Source organism: Cinclus cinclus, chromosome 3 (assembly GCF_963662255.1).
Source record: "Cinclus cinclus chromosome 3, bCinCin1.1, whole genome shotgun sequence".
Taxonomy (NCBI): domain Eukaryota; kingdom Metazoa; phylum Chordata; class Aves; order Passeriformes; family Cinclidae; genus Cinclus; species Cinclus cinclus.
Genome location: NC_085048.1, coordinates 7,322,169 through 7,337,015, shown reverse-complemented (window position 1 = coordinate 7,337,015; position 14,847 = coordinate 7,322,169). Strand labels below are relative to the sequence as shown.

At 43.5% G+C, this 14,847-nt stretch overlaps 1 protein-coding gene across 1 annotated transcript in view; it reads left to right on the top strand.

Moving 5' to 3' along the window:
* KLHL29 (kelch like family member 29) overlaps positions 1–14,847 on the top strand; it is a 239,488-nt gene that overhangs the window by 184,807 nt on the left and 39,834 nt on the right. The window contains exon 6 of the mRNA XM_062488440.1: positions 6,624–6,883. Coding sequence (XP_062344424.1) covers positions 6,624–6,883 — 260 coding nt within the window. The remainder of the gene's footprint in view (positions 1–6,623; positions 6,884–14,847) is intronic.

Here is a 14,847-nt window from a genome sequence, read left to right as displayed (position 1 = left end):
CGTGTTGAGGTTTATAAACCTGTCATTGAACAACTCTTAAAAGATAATGAAGAAACTCAAGATAAAATAGAGTAAAATAAAGTAAAGCATCATTAAGTTAGTTTGTGATTTGAATTTCCAATGCTGGTATGATGGCCAGTGGAAAATGGTCTCAAAAAGTGTAGCTTGTTCCTTGAGTGGCAACAGCTTTCACATCTTGTATAACCTATTTTGTTGAATCTTCTTCCATAGTTGTAATCTTGATGACATTTTGTTTCCCAGAGGATCATCTCTGCATAGTTACCAGGGTGTAACACACAGGTTGCTTATAAGTGTTACAGCATATTTTGGGTTCTACACCAGGCCAGCTTGGTCAAACACCACAAGAGTTGGAAGGCGGGCTCCAATGGAGAAAGACCTCCTGCAAATTGCAGTAAAATTAAGGACTGCATTGCAGTATCTGCAATTTTCTTGCATTTGTAAGAAAGTCCTTTTTTTGCATGTCCATTGTTCCAGATTGAATATTCCTGGGGTTTGTTGCTGCACAGAGGTGGGTAGAAGGGAAGATTGCTGTCCCCACCCCTGGTAACTGGTGTGCCCTGTGTGCACAGGGAGCATTTGTCTCAGTGAGGGTCTACAGAGCAACATCTTTGCCACTCCCTCAATCCATCCTCTCATGGCCATGAGAAACCCATTTTTCTTGCCAGGAACACCATGTCTTCCTGCTCCTTTCACTGTCCTTCTGCTTTCCAGCAGAGAGTATTGCAAAGCAGTCCAAGATTTCCAGCTCAGCTAAGTTTTACTGGCCTGAACAGGAACCAGACAGACCTGGCATGGCAGAAGAGGAGCCACTACTGCAGTTCAACTGAAACACAGTGGTTCAAATTCCTACTTGTACCACAAGCCACTCCTTCACTGTCACATCTGCAATATCAGTTTATAAGACAGTAATACTTTTTTTTTAATTAATACAAATTTATTAATACCAAAAAAAATATCTTCATGTTATAAGATGTACTTCCCAGGTATAAGTACTTTTTTGACATCCGATTTCTGCTTGGGCTTCCTCAACTCCCATCTTGGTGTGGGAGGCATCGTTCTCTCTGAAGGCCAAATAAATTGTAGGTTTTCCCTGGGCAATTCTCATTTAAAATTGACATCTACTATTGCAGAATGTGGAAGATGAGAGTTTAGAAAACGTTGCACTCAAAAAACAAGAACAACAAAAAAATCCCTCAAATGAGTCCGGTTTACTGCTGTGTTAATTTTCACTGCTAAGCCAGCCTGCTGGCCAGATGAGCGGTGTGACTAGGCTGGTACAATGCAGGCATCAGTAAAGATTCTCTGGCATTGTGTTCTCCTTTCCAACTTCTAATATGTCATTTATTTCAAAGTCTGTTCTCAAAAGAGGGGATGCTGTTGATGTGAAATTTATGCTTTGCAATTCCACTGTGCAATTTGAATGAGGCTCTGGTTCTGGCATTGCTTGTTCCCAGCTTCTCTTCACCAGCTTTTTATAGTGATTAGATCTTACAGCCTTTCCAGAAACACAGGAACTGTTGGAGTTGTGATATCACTGAAGATTCAGCCACAAAACCAAAATACATTTATTTCACTGAATCACTCTGAGAGTTCTCTTTTCTGAGAGTTAATATTTTAATTCAGTGAACCATGTTATGGTGTGAAATAGTAGAGTTGGTTACAAGTTCAGTGATATATGGAGAGTCACTGGAACTTTGTATTCTCATTTGGAGAATTCACTGAGTGTAATTGCTTATTTTTATTTATAGCTGTGACTCGATTGCACTACAGAGACAGCAGAGCATTTGCCATCTGAAAAGTTTAGGGAAAAGCATTTTGTCTTCTCTGTGGCTGTGTTTTTATTTTTCACCTCAGCCACCTCTGCTCTATAAAAAGCAAAAATATGGTAAAAATCAGGTGGGTGTTTTTTTCCTGCAGGGTTTCTGGAGTGTTGACCAGTATAAACAGTGAATCGTCCCATCAGTGGCCATGTCTAAATAAGGGAGAGAAGGGAAGTTCAAAGATGTAGAAGCCCCAAATTATTAGATCTGTTCAGCATAGCACAGCACAGTATCAGAGGAAGTTCAGGTCATCCTTTTTCAGACCTGAAGATCCAGGACGATCCTGGCTTGGTGATGTCCAAGCAGCTTTTGTGTCTCTATCCTGGGCCTCTCAGCAGCCTTGGGCAGAGGCACCCCAAATTTTCTTGCACTTTTGGTGAAAAGATGTGGCAAAATGTGTCAGGAAAGTAGTTTCATTTCAATGGGAGATTTCTTAACCAGCTTCCCTGAGATAATTACAGGATGTTCTCTCTCTTCCCCATATGCTGTCTCCTTGGCTTTTGTCTAGACCAGGAGAAATGAGAACAGTTTTGTGCTGACTGATGCAACAATGGTCACAGGTTCATGCAGGCACCATATGATAACTGGGCAAATGTTTGCAAACTGGTCAGGATATCATAGGTACTTCCTCCACCCATATGGCTGAAGACTTGAGCCTGTTGGAACCCACATTTACAGAGCCTTTTTTTTGTTGTTGTTTTGGTTTGGTTTTTTTGTTTTGTTTTGGTGTTTTGTTTTGTATTTGTTTTACACTATCATCACAGTCATGGCTTGAGTTGGCTTTCAGGTGATTCACTAGTATCACAGTTTTGGTCCATGATGCATGGACACCCATCATAGGAGGGAGCACATTCTGAGCTTGTACTTCAGCCTGCTGATAAATTAAAAGTATTCATCCTTAAGCCTAAAGAAGTTAGTGGAAAGTGGAACCTGGTAGTTTCATGGGCCAGAATAGGAAAGAGTAGGAGCTCAGAATTTTCTTAGTCTCCTGAGCAAAGAGCACAAAATCAATGTTTGGAAGGAGTATTAGAGGGAGCAATGAGAAAAACTGAATGATGGACCAGTGATGAGACTTCTATTCCTCAGGTACCTGAGGAAATTAGAGGCCTTTATGATCCTTAGGAATTCAAGAGAAATTATTATGGACAATTTTTTTTTTTTTTTTTATCCAAGGTGGAGAATTTTGATCCAGCCAGAGAACTGCATTGCCCAGCCCTAGAGAAATTATTATATATACACTTCATATAAACTATGTATAAATTTCAATTATATCTCGAGATAGGAGAAAGGAGAAGACTCTCACAGGGAAGGGAGATCTTTCGGACAATTCATTAGACAATGAATGCATCTGAAAGTCTCCCATCTTCACATGCTTTTTGACACTAGGAGGAATACCTGAGGAGTAAGTTTCCCATCAGAATGTACACAGAGTATCACAAGAAATATATATTTTGTGCTATTTTTTGTGATATCCAAACCATCATCTAGAAAGCATCTCTAAGTGCAAATACAGTGCCTAATGCACACAAGAGGGGGTTTACAACCCCCACTGAGCTTCCATCATACTGTTACCACAATCTCACTAAGTCATCCTTCCTGCATGCCATTTCTCTCTGGTGTTATCTCCGGTGTCCCCACTCCCAGAAGTGCAGTGGAGCAGTCTGGCTGATTGTCTCCTGATGATGCTGCACAGGATCCTGCTCCAAAGTCACATCTAACACAGTGGAAAATACCAGCTGCTGATCTGCATTATTGTGACACACATAGCAACAAATATGCTATCCAGCACTGTCTCAAACCAGTGAGAACCTACTGGATTACATGTGATAACCCTAAAGTCCACTCATGAGTCTGTTATAAACAGTCCTTGAGGAGTGGGAATAATTTAGCAGTCAGCCCTTGTGTTCTGAACGGAGACAAGGTGAAACTTTACAAAAATGTGTTGTTACAAACCCAGTGTCACTGTGGCAAAACAACAATTGTTGTGCCAGTGTCCAAAGGAACACAGCTCAGGAGCAGACAGAGCAGAGCTGGTCCTTAGCTGTCTTTGTCATGCCAGCATTGGCAAGTACCCCTGGATTGCAGTCATTTGGGATGAGCTATATTATATAGCAGAAGTCAGAGTGGTCATGTAGACTCCCTTTATAGTCAGTGAAGAGTAGCAGGCATTTGCAGGGCAGTGTTCTGCTCATTCTGGAGTCATCTTCCAAAATATTACCTGATTAATCCAGAATATTACCAGATTGCTACTTGGAATTGTTTGTTTATGGGTGTGCAGGGATATTAATGTGAAAGCAGAGTTACACCACAGACAGCTGCAGTCGAGAGACAGTCAGTCTTGCTGCCAAATATTGAGTCAGAGCTGAAAAATGGGGGCATGAGGTGATGTCTTCATGTTCATAGGATAGAGATTTTCCATATTTCCTACAGCTGCTGTCCCAAGGTGTATCTTGGTCACCAGCAGTGAATCTGTATAGTTCACATGCCAGTCCTCATTTTAAACAGATGTTCCTGTGCCCACCTTGCTGTGGTACTCATCACATAGAAGTGAAGTGCAGAGGAGTGTTGTCACCAGCCTCCTGCACATCCCCTAATCCCACATCTCTCTGGGACCCCTCTCCACAGAGCCTCACAATAGTTCCCAAACCAGACAGGGACATCATTGGAATCTGCCACCGAGGGATTTCTCAGGGAAGAGGAGGGAGTAAAGCTCCAAGGGCCAACATGGACCTACTTGGATCAGTGTACCAGGCTGTACATCAGTGTACCATCAGTCATCCAGTGGTGTTAGAGCTAGAGAAACCTGCCCAGATTAGAAAAACTAGCAGTGGTTTTTTTTCTGCCCTACTCCATAGGCTCAGCTGGAAACACTGTGGGGATCTCTCCTGACAGAGGCAAACCCAGTCCTCTGAAGAGAAAGACTCTTCAAAGTCTTTGCCATCATGTGCTGTTTAATGAGTCAAAATTGATTATTGCCTCCATTATTAACCCAGTGAGGATAAGGTGGAACAGTGGCAGATTGGCCTTTGACTTGAGAGTTTGCCAGGAAATTATCAGAGTTTTGGGCTCTGTTAGATGATTACTTTACCCCAAGCCATATGTACACCATGAAACTGTGCCAGCAGACAGAAGCAAGGAACCTGGAAGATGTTTTTTGATCTTTTGGGGTTTTTTTATGGTTTGTTTTTTTGTTTGTTTGTTTGGGTTTTGATTTTTGTTTCTTTTTGGGATTTTGGTTTGGTTTGGTTTTGGGGTCTTTTTGTTGTTTTTTTATTCTTTTTTTATCTTTTTTTTTTTGAGGAAAAAAGGTAGCTTTGGGCTTCATAGCTATCAGTTTACAACCCATCTCTGGGCAGTCTTTGAGTGACAAAATCTACTGACAGCAAACAGTGCTGCTTCTGCAGTCAGCTTGAGGAAATGGGCTCCTTGGAGTCAGTACAATCAACTGATGCAAAATGAGATAACCTAGTTTTGAGACTGTTGGATCTGTAAAAGAAAATTAGAAGAGTTGGGAGGGGAAGAAAGCAAAACAAACCCACAAAACTCCTAATCTCATGTCAGGTTTAAAAAAAATAGAAAAAGGAGGTTCATAATCCCATTTTATTAAAAGCTACATGTAGATAGCATGCAGGTTTTCAATCTGATGAAAGCAGAAGCTGGGTGTAGGGAAGAATCTCTGAGCATTTCCAGCAGAAGAAATCTGCTGGAAACTGATGAGAGTTTTGTTTGAAGAGATATGGGGCTATTGCACATTCCTGTCCAGTGCTCTGTCATAGTGCACTAGGATATGACACTGCCAAATGTGATAGACTTCTCTGACAGCACAGGAGCCTGCCCCTGGTACCGATGCCTTTGTGATGTGTTGCAGTCTCAGTCTTATTACTTTTTTCTTTTTTAGTCCTATATCTTAAAAGAATATATTCTTCTTATTAGTAGTGGCTTGGTTAACAAAAGCTGCGAAGAATCTGAGAGTTCCTCTTATAAATGTCTAAAATTGGTGGTATTTTTCTTCAAAATAGTTGGAAAGGAAAAGAAAAGTACAGTCAAATGTATGGTGTAGCACACTTCTAACGCAAAGCTACACACTGTGCTGCTGCTTCTGTTTGCTGGGAAGGAGATAATGCTGTCTCCTCTGTGCATGATTTTCTTTGAAACCCACTACACAACGTTTAACAGAAGGCGTTAGTATAATCTGTGTTTTGCATAAGGGATGTCATCACATTCAGCAGCAACAAAGTTCCTTTGAAAAAAAAAAAAAGAGGGGGGAGGATTTTTTTTTTTTATTTGAAGTATCTTAGTAGCTGAACAGGGCAAAAATTATCATAAAATAACTGCAGCATTCTCAGAAATGTCCTTAGTGCTGTTTGCATTTATTCTTAAGTGTCTGCACTGGCGTTTACATCTTTGCTGTTCCTTAAAGCAACATGGTAGGCGGTAGGAACAGCAGCAGACTCTTGGCTGGGTTCCCATCCCTTGGGAAGCCCCAGATACTGTTATGTCAGTAGGTTTCCCCAGTGCTTTGTAGAGGCTTGAACAAAAAGCAAACTCGGAAAGTGCATTTCTCTCCCCATCTCCAGCTCACTTGTTAGGCAGACTTTGATTTTTGTACCTTAAACCCCAATTCCAAATTAACCCAGGGTGCTGCTTCTAGTTAACTCCCTGAAATTAATTAGGGTTGGAGGTTTGTCTGTGACACTTATTTTTCTCATGATCTTGGAATAAATGTGAATCTTGCTTTTAATAATTCTCAGTTGCCTTTTTTGGGTTTTTTTCCCATTTTAGAAAAACAGCTGACTGCTAGCAACTGCTTAGGAATATTAGCCATGGCTGAAGCCATGCAGTGCACTGAACTATACAACATGGCCAAAGCTTATGCCCTGCAAATTTTCCCAGAGGTGGCAAACCAAGAAGAGATCCTTAATATCTCAAAAGACGACTTCATTTCCTACATGTCCAATGACAGCCTGAACACCAAAGCAGAGGAGCTGGTGTATGAAACAGTGATAAAGTGGATTAAGAAGGACGCTGCAATCAGAGCTCAGGTAAAAATAATCTCAGCAGTCTCACTCTGCTGAATACCTCTTTTAGAATAGAAACTATCTCCATGCAATTTTAAGCATACAGGTGTGTGGGAGATGGGATGGGAAGTTCAGATTAAAAAAAAAAAAAACGAAGGGAATGCAGGCTATACTCAAAATGTATGTAATTTGAAAACCTGATCCCTACACCTGATCATTTAGAGTGAAAATCTCATTTATGACATGCACGGTACAAAGATGGAGCCTCCAGTTGTTGACTGTAGGCTCAGTCAGAGATAAATTGAGAAGAATTACAGTTTTGTGAGATGCTGCTTTAAGGGGATGCATTTTAGTAACAGCAGGAAATAAAAAATCTGTCTGAAAATCTGTATTTATTTTGATGCCACATACTGAATGAGTATAACTCCAGTTCATAAAATAAAGATTCCGTATCTTTATTAGATGCTTAGATAATCCCTTGGAGTTTATGTATTTATTAGAGTTAGCCTTTCCTCAACCATGTGAGTTATGCAGTCTGCTCTTGTCTAAAGAAACCGAGTCTGTAACTTTGCCTGGCACTGTCTCCAGATAATGCTAGAAGCAGTGAGGCTGCTGATTGTCCTTGGGAACAGAAGTCATCCCTGGTGATATCCAAAAACCTGCTACTTGCCTTGAGTCAATTCTGTGGTCTGAACTCCACACCTCTCCATTTGGAGGCCAGTTCTCTGCACAGACCCCATAAGGGGAAGATTGTTTTCCCCTTCTTTGGAGGCCAGAGTCGTTTCTGTTGACCCCAGTTGTTCTGTTGAACAGTTTTGGATATTTTAAGGTGGACAGTTGCTCATGGACCACACTGTGTCTCAGGGAGGCGCTTGGCCAAGTTGGTGGTGTGGTCCCACATCATGACAGCCTGTGCCTTCTTGACTGAAATGTGAATTCAAGCACCTAAACTTGCAGTTGGATGTTAAATGTGTCATTGGATGTGATACAGAGCAGCTGCACATCCACACCTTGCCTCTAAATTGGGAGAAATAGAAATTCTTGCCCTCCCCAGGCTGCTGGATAAGGGCATTAAGGACTGTGGGATACTGCATGCCAGACCAAGCCTTGCTGCCTGTGCTGCTTCACCAGCTGAGCTCCTGGTCCCTGCCAGAGCCTCCCCTGTGTCCCCTTGGAGCTGTGGCTCAGCAGGACAGTCCTGTGCTGGGGACTCACCCCATGCTCTGACCATCTCCTCCATGGGACATTTAGCATCACCCAACGTTGTTATTGCCTGAAACTTTCACACAGTATCATGGATTTACTGAAATGCACACCTTTTTGTCTCTCGCTGGCACTGGAAAACAGTTTTACAGAGTGTTTCTCTGAGTGCTTGAAGTTTGATGGCTCTGTGCCACTCTGAACTGAACATGGCCTCAGGGACTATTCCCAGGGGCTGGAGTTCAGGAACTCTGCAGCAGGAGCCTATTTGCCTGGTGCCAACAGGAGGTGTCACTCAGCAGACAGTCTGGGTTATGTTCTCAAAATTGCAGTTTTAAATATTTCCTTCTGCATCCTGCTGAGGCAATGTTGGGAATTTGTTTTTTTAAGTGGAGGTTTTTCTTTCTGCCACCACCGCCATCTCCTCCTCTCTTCCTTTCGTGTTGCAGTTGTTTTTCTGGGCTTTTTTTATTCCCAAGTTTCCTTCCACTCTGTACTGGTTCTGCAGTGCTTTTGTAGTTTATGATGGCAGTTTTATTTGCTTCTCCAAATTTCTCTGCGGTGCTTTGGTTTCATGCATTACTTTACAGGAGCTTTTAATTTTTAATTTGTATTTATCCAGAGATAAGGGTTTTGAATAAATTACTGTTAAAGATACCAAGAAGAAACTATTTTCCTGCCCAATCCTACCACTAAGCTAGTTTATTTAAATAGTAGCTCTCACTTTTCTTAGTACTCTGTGCACTGCTTGATCTATTATAAAGCTCTTAGTTAAATAGGTACTTATTTTTTAAAAGCAGGAGTTCACACTTACCATGAAAAGTACCCATCTTTACAATAATGACTTCTGCATTTTCAGAGCCTGGGAACAAATAGCTTCCATAGTGAATAGGAGGGAAGATAGACCTAAATAATCTTATTTCTAATGAAGATGATGAATAGAAATTTGTGCATGGTGTGCAGTGCAGCCCACCATGCCAAGAGCTGCCCAAGCTCCTGTGAGATGCACAGGCTGCTCAGAGCTTTGGAGAACTGGGCAACTGTGGCAATGTTGAACACAGGAGGAACCTTCCTGCAGGAGCTGTGCATGGATATTTTCATTTTATTCATAATTTGGAGATAGATTCTATGAGCTTCCTTTGGACACTTTGGGTGGAGGACACCAGGACTGTTGGGGTGTCTTGGGAGGGTTGATGGATGACATGAATTGCAGCAGTCCTGAGACATCACTCCAGCTCTTCTGCACTCCTCGCGTTACCCTGGTTTTGTTTCTCTCTCCCAGAAGTAGTGCTGGCAGTTAAATCCTTCAGGGCATGGATTTCCAGAGCCCCTTTCTTCATAGTCTCCCCATCTCCCTTTACCTTGACAGTTCAGGCTCTATTGTCAAGTTCTTATTTTCGGTAGCTCCAATGGCAGATAACTAAAATGCCTCTTTGGCAGCTTCTTCCAAGTCCTGCATTGGTGATTGTCCCAAAGGTGGAGGTCTGGCACAAACAGGGAAAGGGTTGTGCTCTTCATCTCACCTGCATGTCCATCTTCCCTGGCAAGCCTGGCAGGGGCTCTCTCAGCAGAGACATCCCTGCAGAGGAGCTTCTCTCTGAACCAGCACCCTCTGCCCCCGGGGCAGCTGCAGCCCTCCAGAGCTCCTTGTGCTGTAATGGCTTTGTGTCACTCTGCAGTGCCTGGGGACACTAAATCTCACCATTTGTGTTCCCCCACCGCAGCCTCATGCCGTGCTCTTACAACAACTTATCCATCACTGCCTCCCCTCCTGCCTGATCCCCTGCTGAAAGCCTCTGGGAAGGAGATTTTCAACGGAGCCTCCTGTTCTCCTGGAAGGGCGTTGTTTGCTGTCTACCTGCTCTTCTCTTCTCTGCCATTCTAAAAGCTTTTCTTCAGATGTCTGACTGTTTCTGCTTTTGTTAATTCTTTCCCACCAGGCTGGAGGGCAGTGACAGGGAAGGAAGCAGGATTTTCCTGGAAGGCAAGTTGAAAAGCAGTGCTCTGGCTGATGTTTAATTGTGCACATTGTGCTCATATGAACAGTGCTCATAAAAGTGCTCTGTGGCATTACAAAAAACAGCATCTGAGCCTTGTTACAAAGAGAGAACAGCAGTGCTTTAAGGGTTGCTGATCATCTGCATAAGGCAAAGAGGCAGTTCAGAGAGTGACATGTTAAACCAGGATTTGGTAAATAATTGTATCCCCCTAATGTGTTGGAGCAGTGCTCCAGCTCATATGGTAGTGTTTATGAAGCTGGTTTAGTGCTGCTGGTAGCGCAGTTTAAAACTGGTCTGGCCAGAAAAAGCAGCCTGTGAGGTGAGGTCAGGACTAGTAGGTAATTTCCTGTGCCAATGGACACAGAGCACTGGTTGCAGGAGTCCTGATTGCTGTCACTGAGTGCAAAGCCTTCATCTGACTGACACATCTGGGAAAGCTGAATCTACTCTTTTTTTTCCTATTTATTTCTCTTCCTGACTGATGGACGAGATTGTAGGGTTTATCTTAACAGTTATCCCCTTGATAAGCTTATTACAACTCCAGCGAACGCATGCAAAAAATATATTGCATAATGTAGGCTTTGCTGTCTGAAACCAGCACGGTCAGAGCTGCCTGAACAAGGGAAGATTTCTGCCAGGCCCCATGCAGTCTTCACCTGAGTACATCCCCCAGCTCTCTGCATGGCCTTGGGCAGGTTGTTTCACCTTTCTGCCCCCATTTCTTAACCTATAAGCTGGAGGGAAGTGATGCCTCCCATGAGGGCTGTTGGGAGGATTCAGTGGATAATGAGCCACACTGTCCACAGGTACTGATGTCTGCCAAAGCTGCTCAGAGCTGCAGTCATGCCCAGCATCCACATGGGATGGGAAGGATGGGAAGTGGCTGGATGCGTAGGAGTTTGCTGCCTGTCCAAACCATAGACATACCAAAGCTCACTGGAAATATTGCCACTTTCTCTTCCAAGTCCAAAGTTGTATGTTTTCACTGAAATAAAAAAGTATATTGCCATGTTTATTAATTACAGAAGGCCTGGGAAAGCAAGAGTCCTCGTTGCAGGAAGCTTCCCTCTCACCCTGAGCAGGGACAAGACGTGAGAAGAGGGCAAACTTTTCAACAAGTTACCCAGAGAAGTGCAAGAAGAGAGGCAGATAGTGCAGTGATGAATGAAGGACAAGAGGCTCAGCTGAATGACAGCCGCCTTTCATTGCACTCTGCAAGGATATCATCATGCACCTTTTTTCCAAACCTTTAAAATCACTGTGTCCAGCAGCAATACAAAATGTCTCCACCAGAAAGGCATTAACCAGCTTTTTATGAACTTGAGTCCTTAGAGGCAGATTTATCTAAACAGCATCTTCATGGTGCCTGAGAACCAGAGATGCATAGACAAATTTGAGGTAATTTAGAGAAGAGCAACACAAATGATTAAAAGACTGAAGGAGCTCATGTGAGAAAAAAAAAAAAAAGATTAAAAGATGTGAATATGCATGACTTGGCCTAATGACAGCTAAAGAGGGATAAATGTCTACAAGTGTTTGAAGCCCCAAGGAGGGGGGTTGCCTGGAAGGATGCATGGGGATAACAACAGTAAGGACCACTGGGTTGAATTTGAGACTTGGCAAATTAGTCTAACACTAAGCAAATTAGTCTAACACTAAGAAAACACAGAGCCCACCTATATGCCCTGTATCTGTCAGTAAGGGTAAGGAAAAGTGATGGAGAAAAGGAGAAGAGGATTTATGTCAAAAAAAGCTACAAATGCCCTGGAGCTATTTTGGCAGTGACAGAGAGTGGCAGTTTGAAGGCAAGACTCTGCAGAGGAAAAAGGGTTGGTGACGGTGAGAGAGCACATGGAAGATCCCTTATTTCTCAGGCACATTTTAAAGAGCGTCCATGCAGAAGAGCAGTTTGTGTCAGGAAAATGGAGAATCTGACAAGTAAGAATGACAATTCCAACTCTCCTCTGTGATGACAAGGAGGTAATGATAGAAGCTGATACCCCATACCAGCATGTACAAAATATTTAATTCATCATAATAAGAAATTAATTGATTGATCAGTGTACTCAAGGATATAAAGTTGCAGCAAAGAGTGTTGGAATAAATGTGAAAAAAGATGCTTCCAAGGGAACCTAAGTGAATTAGGCACTCACACTCTGTAACACTTCAATTAGGCTTCTTTGAAAAGCCCACACTTCCCTGGTGCTTTGAAATCCATTTGTGGGAAGAGCAGACAAATGCAGAAAGATGCCATAATGAAAGTACAAGAAGCTTCAATTTCTCAGAAAGTGAAGAACGCAAGGGATGAGCAGTAACCCCTGTGATTTCCTGGGAATGGGCTGCTCAAAGAGCTCCAATTTGAATGAAGCTTTTGCAGACACTCAGCTCCCATACAGGCTTACAGAGGGAGAAGAAAAGGCAGCAGCACGAATGGAATCAGTGCAGGAATATGCCCTTAGCTATATAGGAAGAAACTGCATTAAATAAAAAAGAGGATGCAGGTGACATTAGCAGTTCCTGAAATTCACTCTCTACTGAACTTTTAGGTTTTCTTAAAGGGATACCCTTGACAGAAAATCTTCAGAATTATTTCTCTGAAGATTTAATTGGTTTGATGAGCTCCCTTGTCTCTGAGTCTGATCAGTCTCTGCATTTGTGGCTTTTCCAACACATTTTCCTGTTTTTTACAAAATCTTTCTTTGCTGTTGCTGAAGCAACGGCTTTACAAAGACCCACATCCACAAGCAGCTCCTCACAAGTGCTCCCTTGCCTTGTGCTGCATGTGGCCCCAGCATTCAGGACCAACCTCCAGAAACAAAATCATTTTATATTATAGTCAAGAAGCATCTTAGAGAGTTATGGCACATGGATTCACATTGCCAGTGTCTTGTAGGGATGGAGGCAACAGGAGTTTACTTGGTTCTATGAAGCACATGAGAAGCTGCAGTTGTCTTGTTGTTTGCAGTATGTTTTTGAGGTGCATTGTCTGCTGTGTTTGAATGGGTGACTGCCCATAAGCCAAAGAAACATCACTTAGCCCTGGTACCCTTTGGGGGAACTTCAAAGGCTTATTTCATAGAGTTTAGTCAGCAACCTAGAGAATGCATGGTAAGAGTGAGGCTTTTTTTAATCCTTAGTATCAGTCAGATTCCAAGTGTGGTGGATCAATGATTTATCTTCCTGTGCATTTGAAAGCCTCTCATCATATTACTGCTGGAAATACAGACCCGAGAGCTGCTTTGCAAACAGCTCGGAGAGCAGGACAGCCGCTCGCTGGTGACATTACAGTGTTTAGTCAGCTGTGCTGCCATAAAGATGTCACGTTGAAACCTGATTGCAGGAAGACAGAGGGGCTGCTCTTTCCTTCTTGCTGGGCATGAGATTTATGCACGTGGCATTCTGCCACAGAGCCACCAGCTGAACCCAGTGCCTGCAAACCAGATTTTCTGCTGCATGTTTATCTCATGATATTAGGAGGGTGTTGGCTGACATGCTACCAAGCCTTTGGGTTTAATCTGAAGGCAGGATTGCAATTCCAAGAAGTCAGTGTGGGTGATTAGTGAGTACTCCAAGCGCAGCAGAAAGCTTAGTTGGGTTTGGATATGTCCTTGGGTATAGGAATGTGCAGGAGTTTAATGGAAACACAGAAGGCCTTTGTAATACCCAGGGGTTAGATACATCATTGCAAGTCCCCTTATTACCAGTAACAGGGCAGCATTGGGAAAATCTAGCCAAAAAAAGGCTTATTTCTGAGAGTGGCAAACCAGTGCACCGACAGCTTTGGCTTCCCCAGACTATCTAGTTCCCTGTTGGGCTTGCATTTGGAAACTCAGAGATGGCAATATTTTAAATATCAGGTTCGGTAAGCTGTGGGGTAAGCCTGGTTTGGGCTGGAGATGCTGGTAGGGAGGGACCACTCATGTCACCTTTCCAGCATGCCAGCTTGAAAGGCCACTGTGCCACCTCCCCAGCTGTCACCATCGCCAAGGGTGTCTTGGTTTGAAAGACAGGTGTTTGCTAAGGAAAGCAGAAGCTTCCCCTTGGACTGAAAAAAAAAATGTGATTCTTCTGATTATTATAATTTTGGAATTAAGAGAGCTCTCAGGCAAAGATATGGGGGTAGGAATAACAGTTCTTTACTAGTATATCTAACAAGACAAACAAGAACAACAACAGCTATGAAATTACCCACAAACAGAACAGTAACTCAGTCCCAGTGTTTTTTGGCTGCAGGCACCTTTTCCCTGAGCTGCAGTTCCCGGTGCTGGGGGCGGGCGGGTCCCGCAGAGCCGCAGGAGGGCTGGGGGTGATGGCAGCGCTGTCCCAGGGGGAGAGAGAGATGGAGAGAGAGCTCTCCGCTCACGGTGTGGGTCCCGGTGATCAGTAGAGTGCTGGATGGTGGTAGTTCACAGCGAGAAGACAGCCGGGCAGGGTCCCATGGTGGTTTCCCGACGCTGGGATGGCAGGGATGGGACACAGGCGGCGATCGTCCTTCTCGTCCCAACTCCGCGGGGGAAATGGGCCGAGGCCCAGCCCTCCGCTTCCTCTTCTGGCTCTTTGAATCTCGCGGGGCTTTTCCTCTTCCCTCCCGTCCCCTCCCCCTTGTCACCAGGGCCCAGTCAACAGGGATCTTAGCATGACAATGGGGAAAATTCCACAGAGGGAAAAAAGGGAGAGAACTAACCCTCAACAAAGGGTCACTGGGCAGTTTGTTACCTGGCCACAGCCAGGTGTTGTTTAATTTGCATGTCCTGTTCTCATTGGAAGGAGTCTAATGCAGTGGGGACT